Source organism: Lithobates pipiens, unplaced genomic scaffold (genome assembly GCF_037356315.1).
Source record: "Lithobates pipiens isolate NorthernLeopardFrog02 unplaced genomic scaffold, aLitPip1_a1.2 Scaffold_1, whole genome shotgun sequence".
Classification (NCBI taxonomy): Eukaryota; Metazoa; Chordata; class Amphibia; order Anura; family Ranidae; genus Lithobates; species Lithobates pipiens.
Genome location: NW_027507685.1, coordinates 23991902 through 24007117, shown reverse-complemented (window position 1 = coordinate 24007117; position 15216 = coordinate 23991902). Strand labels below are relative to the sequence as shown.

General features: G+C 40.1%; 1 protein-coding gene across 1 annotated transcript in view; it reads right to left on the bottom strand.

Moving 5' to 3' along the window:
- Positions 1-469: 469 nt before the first annotated feature.
- TBC1D8B (TBC1 domain family member 8B) overlaps positions 470-15216 on the bottom strand; it is a 91232-nt gene continuing 76485 nt past the window's right edge. The window contains exons 18-21 of the mRNA XM_077485193.1: positions 14463-14546; positions 11119-11175; positions 9568-9665; positions 470-8774 (exon numbers count right to left, since the gene is read on the bottom strand). Of these exons, the coding sequence (XP_077341319.1) occupies positions 8391-8774; positions 9568-9665; positions 11119-11175; positions 14463-14546 (623 nt within the window). The 3' untranslated portion in view covers positions 470-8390. The remainder of the gene's footprint in view (positions 8775-9567; positions 9666-11118; positions 11176-14462; positions 14547-15216) is intronic.

Below are 15216 nucleotides of genomic sequence, written 5' to 3'. Positions count from 1 at the left end.
AAATTTGGTCCGACGGATATTCCCGACGGAAACAGTCCGATGCATACCACACACAGTCGGATTATCCGACAACACGGTCCAATAGGACACATTCCGACGGATTCTCCGACCGTGTGTACAAGGGCTAAGGGTACTACTAAGTTACAAATATCCTTAGATTTTAGAAGGCACATAGCACTTTTAGAATATATTCTAAAATTCTGAATATGCTCTAATTATAAAGGCCTTGCTATATTGTTTACACATATTTCTGTGCGATTCGGTCCCTCATTTCATTTGACTTCAGTAGATAACTTGCCAATCATCTATGTAATACATTCCTTCTGTGTATGCTGTATTGAAGAAACCTTATCTATTGCTTTACATTTGTATACCGTCATCATTAATGTTGTTACTTCATGCCCATTTCAACACAAATAAAAGCTCTTTTGGATTAAAAAAAAAAAGACAAAATGGTACAAAAAAAGAGTTCTGTAAGACTGAGTTTATTAAGCGTACCATTTATACATCAGTCCTGCAATGAATACATTTTATAAAAAGTGCAAATGCATTAATGAAACTACAGGCAGATAAACATAACTTGTAAAAAGCAGCAGTGATCCCAGCATTGCTAGTGAAAAGAAGCAACAGCAACAAGTGCAATCTGAAACACTGAATCTCTTAACATAGAAAAATGTATGTACATATGGAAGTGAATGCACTAAATTCACTGTGAGTTCTGATGATGCTGGCACAGTGTTTAGTGCAAATAAAACAAAAGATCATATTAAACAATTTAACTCAAACGCACTCTAACAATATTTTCTAATTTTCCCTTTATACTCATTTAGAAGAAAGCTTAAAGTTTAAGTGATACCCTTTATTGGGTAATTGAAGTTATTAAAGGTGCAAGCTTTTGGAATACCTTAAATCCCTTTTCCACACTTTATACATTTCTGGAAATGGTTCTAAAAGCCACATATTACATTCTTATTACAGAGTTAAAAAGAGGGTGAAATGAAATATTAATATTTATAAAAAAATACAACTGTCTTTTCTTGAGACACTTAGGTGACAAAGGCTGTTGTATAGAGTTAGGTTATAGCAAGAGGGACCAGGTTAGTGTTGCTGGGGCAATTGATTGAAACATTAAAAAACAGATCTAGGCACAATCCTCACCTGAAGTTAGAGTACCTTTTAAAATATCTATACACAAAAAGAGGCTGAAATTGAAGTGCTTAATATAGAATACTATATATGAAAAAAAGCTGCAAATCTGAAGACATTTTTCCAATAATCCTGTCAACAATTGCAATTATGAATGATAAACATTTCTCCATGCAATAAATAGGTTACAGAACCATTGGAAGATGATTGCTAAGGGGGTATGGATATGGTTTAGTGTCCCAGTTATAACACAAAGCAAGTAAACACAGCAATCCCAACTCTACAAATATTATCCCTAATTTCTACTCTATTTATTTAGCAGCAAAGAAAGAAAATATGTTAGAGCACCTTTAAGTGTTTGTTCTCCTTCATTAGTATTTGCTTTATTAATGCAGAGGCCAAAAGATATCAAAGAAAAAAAAAAAGCTACAAAACAAACTATACATAGCAAGTGTCTTGTTGGTTTCTTTTATATTTATTCCATCTGTTAAATAGAAGATAATTTATAGCACAAAGACCCCCTAATATGTGTCTTAGTAATTTGCACACCTGTACTGACATTTATTTGATCAAATTGTAAGTAAATACAATGATTTAACTGAAATATTTTGGATGCGTTTACTCTTTTCCTGTAAATAAATCATACAGCAGGTTAAAAGATGACAGTACAATAAATCTCATGGGCAGTTTTAAACATATCTTGGGCAACATAAAAAAAAAAATGTATGTAGCAGTCAAAAAAGAAATACAAAGTCAGGAGAAGTCCTGCAATATTAACATTATGATAGATTGCTTATAAACATGAAACACAAATTGTAAGGCATTTATTCCTTCCAACTTCAGTCAGAGGGCAAACAACTAAAAAAAAAAAGTTTTTAATTGAACAAGCTGAAAACACTGTTTAGGGTACAAGCCATTCAGAATAACAACACATGTTTTAGTTTGTTGGACTGAGTTTCAAAAATTTAAAGACCAGCTTGGCCTTCCCCTATGCACGTATCCCGAACTGAAGAGGGTTTTTCCACATTTTTGTTTTATATGTGCACTCAAGTGTTAAGATATTACTCCCTGGGTATTTTTGTGGTACATTATCAAACCATATGAAGAAGAAATAACAAGGATCAGGCCTCAATTAACCTTACAATTAATTACCAGATAGGGGTACCATCATCCAAATAACTAATGAAGACGAAAGCATTAGGTTATTGAACAGAGTTTTGCTATTGTTTGAGGACTATGGTGGTGAAGAAAGTTCTAAGACGGTGACAATTCATGTTATAAACTTTAATCCCGATCATTGATTAGTGTTAATCTGCTGAGAAATTTTCTAGAATGCAGTTATAGATAAGAAAAAAGAATCCCTGGGATTTTTTTTTTACCCGTAAACTCCTTTTACGTGACTGGAGCAATAACATGAGTGGATAACAACACAGAAGGGAAGGCATCTTATGCCGCGTACACACGACCGAATTGTACGCCGGACCGCATTACGCCAGACAATTCGATCGTGTGTGGGCTCCAGCGGACTTTTTCATCGTAAAGTCCGGCGGACTTAGAAAGTAGTTTTGACTCAAAATTTCTCTGCCGGACTTGGCTTTCAGCGGACAATCCGTTCGTCAGTGTGCTAGTCCGGCGGACTAAGAATGACGCATGCTCTGAAGCAAGTAGGAGAAGGAAGCTATTGGCTACTGGCTATTGAACTTCCTTTTTCTAGTCCCGTCATACGTGCTGTACGTCATCGCGCTAGGAATGTTTGCCGGACTAGGTCCGCCAGACAATTCGGTCGTGTGTACGCGGCATTAATGTACCTAATATACAGGGGTATGAGAAATTGTTGCGACTTAAACATAGACACAAATATCAGAGGTTGAACTGGATGGACTGGAGTCTTTATTCAACTTACAAACTATGTAACTATGACCTGAGCCCTGTTAGGTACTCTAAGTCAGTTGATATATGCCATGGACATACACAGAACTGATTACTGGGAGGGAGACTGGGTAGATGACCCAAAATTCCCATCTTAAAATTAATTGACAAACCAAGCTGCTCTCAGCTGCGACTGAAGAAGTCACAGTTCATCACTCCAGGTTAAGCCCTAAGGGGCCAGAATGTAAAAGCACACTAGGCATCAAGGCAGGGCACAAGCCTTAGTCTACCTGAATCTACAATTTCAGACCACCATAAGAAGGGTGGTAGAAACCCTATAAAAACCTTCACCCTCCTGCTGGACTACGGTCCTGGACCTGTATAGCAACCTGCAGCTAACTCAACATAATGCATGTGTCAAAGTGAATGCCAAAATGAGGATTCAGGTTCAGATGCGATCCTCTATAGTGGTGCCGAGGAGTCAACTGATCTATAAAAAAAAAAAAACCTGCTGAGGAGTGCCACTGTGGCAATAGGGACTAAAAGAAATCCATTCAGAAATGATGCAAAAAAAGGAAAAAGAAAAAAAGAACAAGCTTCTCTCTGAGGGACAGAAGATTTCAATTACCTAAGAACACTAGTAAAAAACTGCTGAGAATCGGAGGGGTTAAGCAAGGCTGTCCTTACCGCTTTTGCTCTGCCAGTATCCAATCGCCTAAAGGCAGCTGCTTAACTCGTTTGGTTTATGAATTATTAGCCTGTCCTGTGATGTACAATCAAGAAAGATAGTTTAAAGTATATAAATAGTATAAGTAAGGGCTATTTTTTTCCCAGTTTTGGATAGATTGGAGAAGTATTAGAGCACATTGTGTTTTTATGGCTGTTTCCCTCAGGCAGATTCCCCATCTCTATTTATGACATTGGCCATTATCATAGAGAATAAAAGTAAAATAAAACCCCAAATACTGAGTTGTCATCAGAACAGTAATAGAAGGGAAATCTTCCAATGGGGACATTGGTTTTGGAGTCCTTGATGACAAACAAGAATTTCCTCTCATTCTTGTTGTGGCTATGAGATAAGTGAAGTGACATATTGAAACTCTTGAGGTTTGACCTCATATTATATGTTTTTGGTAAATCTGAAGACCAAAATCTGCAGAAAATCTAATAGTGTGTATGGGGTCTTTTTCTAGCCAAAATGAGAAAAAAGTTTTGGCTTTAGTTCTGTAAACTTTAACACATTTACCTATTATATATGTAAATAAACTGCAACCCTCCAACCAACTAAACTCATCACATATCAAATCCTATAATATCCAATGAGTCCAATGACATTTAAAAATCCTTGTGTAAACCTTTGTGAATTGAATCTATAATTTCACATGGCAAGTCTTGAATAATAGCATTGTTAAATTTTTTCTGCACTCGGCAAAAAAAAAAAAAAAAAAAATGGAAATTAGAAGACAGTATAATTGGATCAAGAGTTCAGGTAAAACCCGCTATCCTACATATAATTTATTTTTGTGTTTAGCGGTTTGCCTTAAGTTCAGTTTCCACTGTCACATACATACTTGCTTAGTGCCATAATCTGCAGGGGCCTTTGAAAACCATGCATAACTGTCAGTAAATGTTCAGCTTGAATGATCTGGCTTTGTCATGGTTTTAGCTGCACTAAACACAGTCCATTTGCACAGAAGACAGCTTCATGGAATTCATAGGTGTAGCCAGCATGCAAGGTATCAACAGAAGACTCTGAAGATTCCTGCAGGTCGTGGATAGTGACCCCTTGATTCAGGTAAAATATGTATCTGGAGTGGGGGGGGGGGGTACTTTAGGTAGTGGGGGGGGGGGGGAGATTTAGGCACAATCCCTCTACAGTAACTTAAAGGATAACTGCACTTTTAAACATTTTTGTGCCCCTCTTACACTTGCATGTCCTTGATCACTGATGAGTATGCAAATTATTTAGCCCAGACCCACGCATGTGCTGAACACTCTCAATTCAATCTTAGGCAGAGTACATATTACATGCTTGCTACATTAGGGACAGGCAAGTATGAGACTGGCAAGGCTGCTGGGGAAAGGACAACCTACAATATTTTAATTAACGTTTAATACAATAGAGCAGGGATATGCAATTAGCGGACTTCCAGCTGTTGCAAAACTACAAGTCCCATCATGCCTCTGCCACTGGGTGTCATGCTTGTGGCTGTCAGAGACTTGCCATGCCTCATGGGACTTGTAGTTCTGCAACAGCTGGAGGTCCGCTAATTGCATATCCCTGCAACAGAGAAAGGTGCAATTAACATTTGTGAGGAACTTTAATCCCATTTAATAATATATGTAAGATATAAAAACGGCATATAAATCTACATATATCTGCTGTGTACAGGTTTTAGCAATGCTGATGCAGATAGCGGCTTTTGGGAAATTTGAACCCCAAAGTAAAGAAAAACGTGATGCAGGTTCTTAGGTTGAAGTATCAATGAATGATCCAGAAGCTTTGCCACATTTGCAATGGGAAGAGAATTGGTATTCTTCCCAAGAAATGTCAACAGTGTTTTCTGAAGTGTAATATTTATTTGGCTGCCTTAGCTTGACTGTGTATATGATAATGGTGATATTTCTTAAAAAGCATTTTGCTTATCGACAAGTGAACCATGACACTCTCCTATTTTAACAGGCTAATGTTCATAAGATAGGCAGATTACTGCAGTGCCGATAAAAGGGATTTTAAGTAAGGGTGGAATAGAGAGTACTAAAGCATAGATAAAGTATACACCACAAATAGAGTATCAGATGCTGACCAATTTTTTTGTTTTCATTCCAGTCCCTCTGATTTTACTTACAACTATCTGTTCTGTAAAAAGATGAAGATCTAAGACTAGATGTGAGCAAATTGTGCAGAAAATAGCAATAAACATTTCCTCAAACTTATGTTTGTATGAAGTTAGCAAATGCGGGTACAAATTTATTCAATCAAGCTAGTAAATTCTAATTCACTGTGCATTTTCAGGTTCACCAGTGCCTGATCTGCAGGAAAATTAGAGATGACAGGTTTCTAGGAGTTTCTAGATGGCTTCATCCATTTGTAATTTGGAGACAAAAGAAAAGGTCATTTTACATTTTCTGCATACATACAAGTAGACAAGTCCTGAGCTGATAATTAAAAACACTGTGGCTGTTCGGCTCCTTGGTCCAATATATAATCATGGACACAACATTAAAATGTACCTACATCATCATATAGGGAAAAAGCTAGTATGTGATTATTGCAGAATTTGTCCTAGAAATTTTGTGACCAAATCCATTTATGTCCATAAACCCGCCTGAGCACAGAGAGACTGGTCTATGTAATATAAATTAATCTTGGCAAGACCAAGAACAGAATCAACATTGTCCATGAAGTGGTACAAGCTGCAACTTTGAGACAGTTTGAAATGTTTCTTACACTTAAAATCCTTATAAGTTATAAGATGTTGCTCTGCCGGAAACTTAATTGTTACCATTGCAAACTAATTGCCAAGGTTCTTTTAGTTTTACACCCTTCAGTACATCCACAGTTAAGCTCTTACAATTTCCAATCAGCTGCTGAGTAAAAGTGAAAAGCAGACCTAAGGTTACCAATACTTGGAAGTGCCTAGACTGGCCTTAGAAGACAACCACTGCTTTTCAATATTACTGTATGAGCTCTGCTTAGAAGATTAGCGGATTCATTTGTTTCAAATGAATAACATACTGCATTTTAAACAATATTAGCTTAGTAAACCATAGTGACTTCATCCACTGTGTGTAGATGTCAACTGCATTTCAAGTTATCCTATTACTTAAGCCTAGATGTTTTTTCTTGTTCAACCCACTGGGCTGAAAAAAAAAAAAAAGACGGAAGACCTCAGGGGGAGCCACTGTACTAACTGTCCGATATTAATACAGCCATCTCCCCCCACTAAGCTATTCTGTTCTGACAGGCGGACTGATCCCCTATCAGAACACACCGTCCGCACTCTCAGCCATTGGCTGAGAGCACTGATTGGGTGCCGAGTGGCAGACATTTTACGGTCATGCTTGACGGAAGCCAGCCGAACAGCTTGCTTCTGTCGGACTGGCTGCCGTACACATGGGCCGAATGTTGGCTGGTTTCTAGTGAACTGGCCGATGCCATTCGGTGATATTCGGACTGTGTGTATGGCCCTTTAGAGTACAGGAATAGCTAAAAAATACAACAGGTAAACAAAGTGTGAGTAGGATGTGGTCAATTCATGGGAATGATAATCTCAGTGTTCCTAAGGCTAAACCAGGCAGGTTAAAAAGGGCTCATTTAATAACTGCAGGTTCAATAAATACTTTGCCAATGTCCTGTCAGTCTCTAGAACAATAACAATACAAGGACTTTACGTATGATAAATGCCAGCTCATGGCCATATGGCCTGCCATGACCTGACCCATTCAGTATGCAAACCAAGATAAATTGTGCACAGAAAGTCCCAGCACATGGAGTAAAATTTGAGAACAAGAAACTGTCACTGCAGTCCCTGTTTTTACTCAATAACATGCACCAGTGAACCAGTAACTGCCATTATTCCCTAAGCTGCCTCTCTCTCTCTATGACATGCGCAAAGCTTACTGTGAACCGAGTACGGTTAGGACTGAATTCACAGAAAAAAAATTATAATTTACCAAAATGTAAGAGATGGAATCCTACTATCTGTACTGTAACTGAAACCCATGGGACAGCATTACTGATGTTTTATTCAAAATCCACTTGGCCCTGAAAGCATAACAACACAAAACTTGGTAGCAAGACAATGATATTATCATTATAGTGATATTTTGTACAGAGAATTCACTACCCATGTTCTTCCAAGTGTCTGCATTATCCAGTGCATCAAGTAATACATTACACTTGTTGGCCTCAAGGGAATGTAGACACCTCTGAATGTTCCATTTTCTACAGCAGGTAACGGAATACTCACACCAAATCACAATAAATGCATCTGCATTTCACCTTAACATCAAGCAAAATTCAGTATTTCCATCAAGACTATTGGCTATTTTCTGTCTTAATATATAGTATAAATTATGGCAAAGTTAAAGATGGTAATTTTTTTTTAAAGAATCATTTTCCTATACAACAATAACATAATAGAACATTAACTTTATACTAGAACGCATCAATAATTCTCTTTTTTGGAATGCAAATTTCTATATATATAGTGCATTGGAAGTGCAGGCTCTACTCAAGTAAATAAACTGCATTGTAGCCCTAAAAATGTATAAAAGTGATTGAGAACTTGAAAACATCTGAGAACAGAATGTAACAGGAAATGTGGCCTCTTCATGTAGTGGTCTGTGTAACTGATTGACAGTTATAATTCTCACACTCGTTTGCTAGCTCGAATTTGTGAGGTCCTCGCAGATTGTAGCTTGGCTTTCAGCTCGGTAGGTTTTTCAAAGAATCTAACAAGGGAAGGTTCATTTAGCAGTGAGGCGAGGATCTGTTCAAAAGCAAAAGACCATTCTGTGTTTTCTTTGGGAGGCTGGGAAACAGTGCTGTCCAATGGTTGTGGTGATCCATCACCCTGAGTGGTCTCTGGCGATGGGGTCTTAAATGGAGATGTAGAGTTCTGCAGCTTCCTGCCTACTTCTTCCATTCGCAGGAGAAGGCTGGTCACAGCAGCAATGGCACGATACAACAGTTCTTCTTCAGGATCCCCATGGAATAGGTTGTACAAAGTCTTTGAAAATTGGATAAACTGGGACTGGGGAGAAATTTATAAGAACACAATTGTTCAATCACAGGGATCAATTTTTAGTAAAACAGATAAGCCTCCTCCTTAGCTTGGGTGGCCAAATAACCAATATTAATGAGTTCCCTGTACAAAGTAAGAAAGTTCACGTGTTGGTTTTAATCGCTGGTGGTATTTTAAGAAATGTTGGCATACAACAAACTAAGGCATCTCCATATCAGATTTAGATGGACAAAGCCCCAAGTTATACTTTCTCACATATCTCTGCATTGTACATCTATGTGGCAAAAGGTTCAATTCAGTTCAGTCAAAACGATGGAAAGTAGTAGTCTAAGCCCCTGTACACACGGTCGGAGATTCTGCCAACCAAATCCGTCGGATTTTGTCTGTCGGATTTAGTCCGACGGACTGTGACCGAAACTCTTGCATACACACGGTCGGACTAAGTTGTCGAAAAATCCGATCTTTCAGAACATGATGACATAATTTCGTTACGATGGGACTACATTCAGGCTAGTAGCCAATAGCTTTGATGCAGGAATTTGATCTGAGCATGCGTGGCACTTGGTCCGATCAAAATTCGCTACACATGATCGGAGTATGTCCGATCGAACCAGTTGGTCGGGAAATATTTCCAACATGTTGGAAAATTGGGTCCGACGGATATTCGGACGGAGTCAGTCCGATGCATACCACACACAGTCGGATTATCCGACGTCACGGTCCGATAGGACACATTCCGACGGATTCTCCGACCATGTGTACAAGGGCTAACAGTTTTCCAAAAAGTTTGCACACTCCTTACCTGGTCCATTCTGGGTAAGTCTTTAATGCTTTCCTCTTTACGCACCAGTTCATCTTGCCATTGCTTTAGATATGCCTGAATGTCAATTTTGCCTTTCCCTTAAATAAGAAATAGATGAAAATAAATATCAAAACTGCTAACTTGTATTCGCTGCCCTTAAACATTTCACATGCTATTTTTATGAAGTATACACGGAAAAGTCTCTTTATTTGCACTGAAGCAAATCCCTATGTGAGGAATAAATGACATAAAGTCACTTCATAAATCAATGTTATTACAGGATAGAAACTCATAAATTGATTTTGTGTAAAGATGGCAATTATGCATGTAAACTATAGTTGTCAATATATTTAACAAATGTAAATGTGCATTTGTCCAAATCACTAAAAGTGGCCACATATAGAAGGCAATCACTGCTAAATTGGATGATAATATCAAGTCTATGGGCTCAAGCAGGCCAGTACTCCAGTCAGTCAGCCAATTTCAGGGAAGAAAGATTGATTGGACAAACTGAAAAACACTGTGTCATTTGATTCTTTGCTGTGAAGGCTTCTGAATGTGTTCCCTACTCAACCCTGTTCACTTCCAAATGCCAACACATTTTCTGGTACGATTTCCTCAGAAATAACATTAAACTGAAAAAAGTAATTTGCATTCATCGTTTATTATATATTTATTAAAATCAGATTTGCTTCTGACTGAACAGCAAATTTTATATAATAAAACTAATGAATATGATAGGTCTGATATTTTGTTGCACAACTTTTAGGGCCGAGCCACACCAAAACATGGTGCAGGACAGACGTGTTCCATGCACATTTCCCATACCACGCAGGAACACATTGCCTGTGCAATCTGCTGCAGGTGTCAATGTACTCCATTTATGCTCCTTTCACACTTGTGAAAGTTGCGTGATTTTTATGTGACTTGAAGCAATGCCTGCGTAATCTTGAGGTCTATGAACCTCAAGTCGCATCAAAGTTGGACCAAAGTAGTGCAGGGGCTACTTTGAAGTTGCTGCAACATGAATATGCACAGATATGAATGGGGTACTGGGGTACAGCTTGTCATGCAACTTTGCAGTCCCAAGTCACAGGACAAGTCGGACAAGTGTGAAAAGGGACCTTAGTCAGATTGTGCCTTAAAGCGAATCGCCACCCAAAAGGTCCCCGCCACCACTTACACTCCGATTGCCTAGGCGATTGAAAGTTCTCCTTCCCCCCTCCGTCCCGGAGTCTTCTGGGATACATGAAAGGTCCCAGAAGACTGTGGGACCATTCACAGTGTGCATCACCGCTCGCGCATAAGCAGTGGGCACCCAGCTGTGATAGCTGTAAGATGTCACAGCCGGGTGCCCATAAGAAAGATGCAGACGGGAGATGGCACAGGGAGAAAATGGCTGGGATGAGCACACCGCTGGATCATGGGATGGGTGAGTGGCTGTTTATTAATTATTTCATTTTCAACTAAGACTGGAGCTCCTCTTTAATATTTTCCATGGCCAGCTTCAGACTTTCATGCTATACATGGATGGTGAATGTACAAGAGTACCTTTTGAAGGGCTTTTTGTTTTGTCATCAGGACTGTGATTTTCTGTAGGAGAGGTTACTGTTAGGAGAAAAACAGAAACATTTTTGGTACTTCACCTTGAAAGTTCACAAAACTGTTTTGTAGTATAGAGTCAATAGTTTTGTTTGTTGCCCTTATAGATATCCGTTTTGTATATAACAGCACTGTCCAAGTGTCTTTATGATACACAGGGACTACCCAACATCAAAATATGGCGTGAAATTAGACTGTTCAACTGTAATATCTTCATTACTGATTTATAAGCTATTAAACTAGTCCAAACAGCCAATACAGTCTAGAAAGTTATAAAGCCAGTTCCAGGCAATGTAATTTGTTTTGTATTAATTTCTTAGGCAGGGCTGGAACTTCAGGTTTTTACTGCCATTTCTGTCTACACTGGGGAGATTTTTCCCTTCTCCTACTAATAACAGAAGTACAGAGGAAAAATAAGTTCTAAGTAGTCGCCACAATGAGAAAAATTCAGCATCAAAAAAACTTTAGTGTGGGGGAAGCTTAGAGGTTGTTATTGCTGCTGGTGCCATCATGTCCCAGTAACCCCAATTCCCTTCATTTGTCCTAGTGTCACAATGATAAAAACAAGGACAGCAATAAAACCAGAATTAAAGAGGTTCACCCTGTGTATGTTAATTGAATCAGGCCCCTTTCACATCTTTCACATGGGGCAGACTGCACCAAGAGTCTGCTTGCTCATGTGCTGATCCCAGCTGAGCAGGATGACTGTTCCGTGTCTGCTCCACTTATGCAGAGCGGACACAAACACAGCCCATTATCCTCTATAGGTGGCGTTTAAATGCTGTCCTTTGCGATCAGTCTTTGTTGAAGCTGCTGTCTGTTTTTAGTGACACCAAAGCCCCCCCCCCCAATGGTGTCACTCACCCCCTCCTACTATCATCTGCCTTTGATTAGTGATGTGGTAGGAAGGAGTGAGGCACAATAGCAGAGCTGTGCATGATCTTCCATGTGAGGACGCAATGTTACTTAGGGCTTGGTGTCACTGGAAAGAGACAGAGGCATCAAAGGCTGATAGCAATGTAGCAGAAACACGGGCAGTATTCAAACTTGCAGGGGTTTTGGATAGGTACTAGGATTTCTTTGGCTGTTTCTAACTCAAATAACATGCACAGGGTGAACTTCCCCCAACTGCTAAACAAGCTCATATCTTTTTTTTTTCTTTTTTAAATGCTCTAGTTAGGGTTGGATTTTCACTTGGATGCCCCACTACACAAACAAAATGGTGACTGAAGTGACCATTGCATCTCTCCTGGAGAAGCAGGTTACTTCTGGAGGCCTGTCCCATGTTCAATGCTGCAGCAAGGGTCACAAAAGGACTGACGCTAGATAGAACCAGCCAAATAGCAGAACTGTCCAAACATGGGTCTTACAGATGCCTCTGCCTTGGTTATATGACAGGTCTCCAGAGGATATCCGGTTTCCTATTTGTCCAGGAAAGGTACATTTTTCTTCCAACTTAAATAACCAATTATAATAGAACTTCCCTTTTAAATGAATGCTGTTTTGGAGGTAAATATCAAAAACAGAAAACCTTTGAGTAAGATCCTCCAACATTTAAACTGGTAATAAACATAACTAGCATGGAACAGCCATATATTGCATTCTATAGATTTGTACAAAATAACTAAGGGACATTCCTTTTTGTTCTATAACATATGCAAAATAAAATAAGCACAAGCAAACTACCGTATTTATCGGCGTATAACACGCACCCCAAGTTTAGGAGGGAATTTTAAGGAAAAAAACTTTTAGGAGGGAAGTTTAAGGAAAATAAACTTACCTTTAAAGTGGTTGTAAACCCTTACAACACACTTTGACCTACAGGTAAGCCTAGATTAAGGCTTACCTGTAGGTCCAAGAAATATCTCCTGAACCTACACGGTTTAGGAGATATTTGCCGAAAGACAGGCACCGCTGTCTACGGCGCATCGCAGGCGCACTGAGCGCGGCACCATCAACGACGAAGATGTCGCGCGTGTCGGCTCCCGTGCGCATGCGCGGGAGTGACGTCATTGCGGCTTCGCCGAATGACAGCGGCGGAGCAGCGAGACCCCACCGAGAAGATGGATGTGCCGGACTACAGGGGACAGCGGTGACATCGCTGGCTCCTGTGTCAGCTAAGTGACACATAATGGACTACTATGTGATGCAAAGTAGTCCATTATGCTTTGCCTTTGTAGGGAATGAAAGAGGAAGTAAACTCATCAGGGTTTACTTCCTCTTTAAATGCCCATCAATGCAGACTTATCAGTGTCCATCTGAAGCCTTGTCAGTGTCATATGCAGCTTTGTCTTGCAGCCCGTCCATCATTGCAGCCCGTCCATCATTGCAGCCCGTCCATCATTGCAGCCCGTCCATCATTGCAGCCCGTCCATCATTGCAGCCCGTCCATCATTGCAGCCCGTCCATCATTGCAGCCCGTCCATCATTGCAGCCCGTCCATCATTGCAGCCCGTCTATCATTGCAGCCCGTCTATCATTGCAGCCCGTCTATCATTGCAGCCCGTCTATCATTGCAGCCCGTCTATCATTGCAGCCCGTCTATCATTGCAGCCCGTCTATCATTGCAGCCTTGTCCATCGTTGTCCCCTTGTCAGTGTCATTTTCAGCCTTGTCAGTTTTATATTCAGCTTTTTTAAAAATGGCACCGCCGAGATGTCCTGTGTATCTCGGTGGAGCTCGGTAGGTCATGGCTGCCTTCGGCCCTTCTTGTCGGCTTTCGTCGGCTTTCGGCCCTTCTCATTGGCCTTCGGCCCTTCTCATCGGCTTTCGGCCGCCTTCGGCCCTTCTTGTCAGCCTTCGGCCCTTCTTGACAGCTTTTGGCCCCCCTCGTTGGCTTTTGGCCGCTCTCGGCCGTTCTCTGCGGTTTTTGGCCGCCAAGCAGGGCAGTAAGCCTCCGAGTAGGGCCGAAGGCAGCCGAAAGCCGCCCAGAGGCTCCAAAATAGTGGAGGATCAGCATATAACACGCACCTGTGATTTCCCCCTGATTTAAAGGGGAAAAAAGTTCGTGTTATACGCCAATAAATATGTTAATTAAATATGGTGCCATTGGCAGGCAAGTCACGCTAAACCTAAAAGTGAAATTCAGAAGTTAAAAACCAATAAAAGTAGAATAGGTTCACGGGAAAAGTGGAGTAAGGTAAGGTTAAATGCAGATTTGATGACCAGTGTATTAAAATACAGAGATAAAGGGTTTCTCCAATTTGTCATTATATCTCTGTGGTGGCATCCTTTGATAAGGATAAGTACCTTAAAGCCTCATCTCTGCACTGCAAGAATATAATTATATTTACCTTGAAGCTGACTGAAATGCATAAGATCTTCTTTGGAAAGCTTGGCTTCTTCTGAAGGGCTTAAAGTACTCACTTCAGTAAAAGCTAATACATGAAAGAGAATATAAAACATTACTGAAAATGCAACTGATATTACAAGGAAGCAGAATGGTAAATGTATCGTCTAAACACTTGAAAGTATTTGTTACATAAGGATATGTTTTTTATTTACCCATGTAATGTTGCAACAAATTTTTTTTTTATAATTAATAAAAGGCATTTTCTAACATATTTAATTATCAGTAACCTGCTGTCCCAATACCAGATTTCCCCAAATGGAAGTGCTGTAGATCAGTGTTTTTTAAATGGGGTGCCACAGCAAAATTACATAAAACTGCCCCAACCTGTAACAGTTTGATCAGAGAGCAACTTGTGTTAACTAGTGTGTTTCAAACAGGAGGGCACACCTCTTCCAGGCTCTCTCCTTCTGCCTGCTCCTATCTGTATTCCTGTCAGTAACTTAGGAAGCCGTTTGGCCGCCCATCCATGTTCTACCAAACAATGTCATTAGTTGCTAAGAACAGGTCAGGCAGCCCGTACAGCTTCCTGGGCTACTGACACGAGTACAAATAGGTGCAGAGTGGAGGAGAGAGCGTGGAGGAGAGAGCATGGAGGAGGGGACGGGCTGTGCTCTCTCCCTGCTCTCTGTACACAGGAGTGAACATGGGATCAGTCTCTGATCAGACTGTACAGGGCTTGATTACCTCTCCCCATC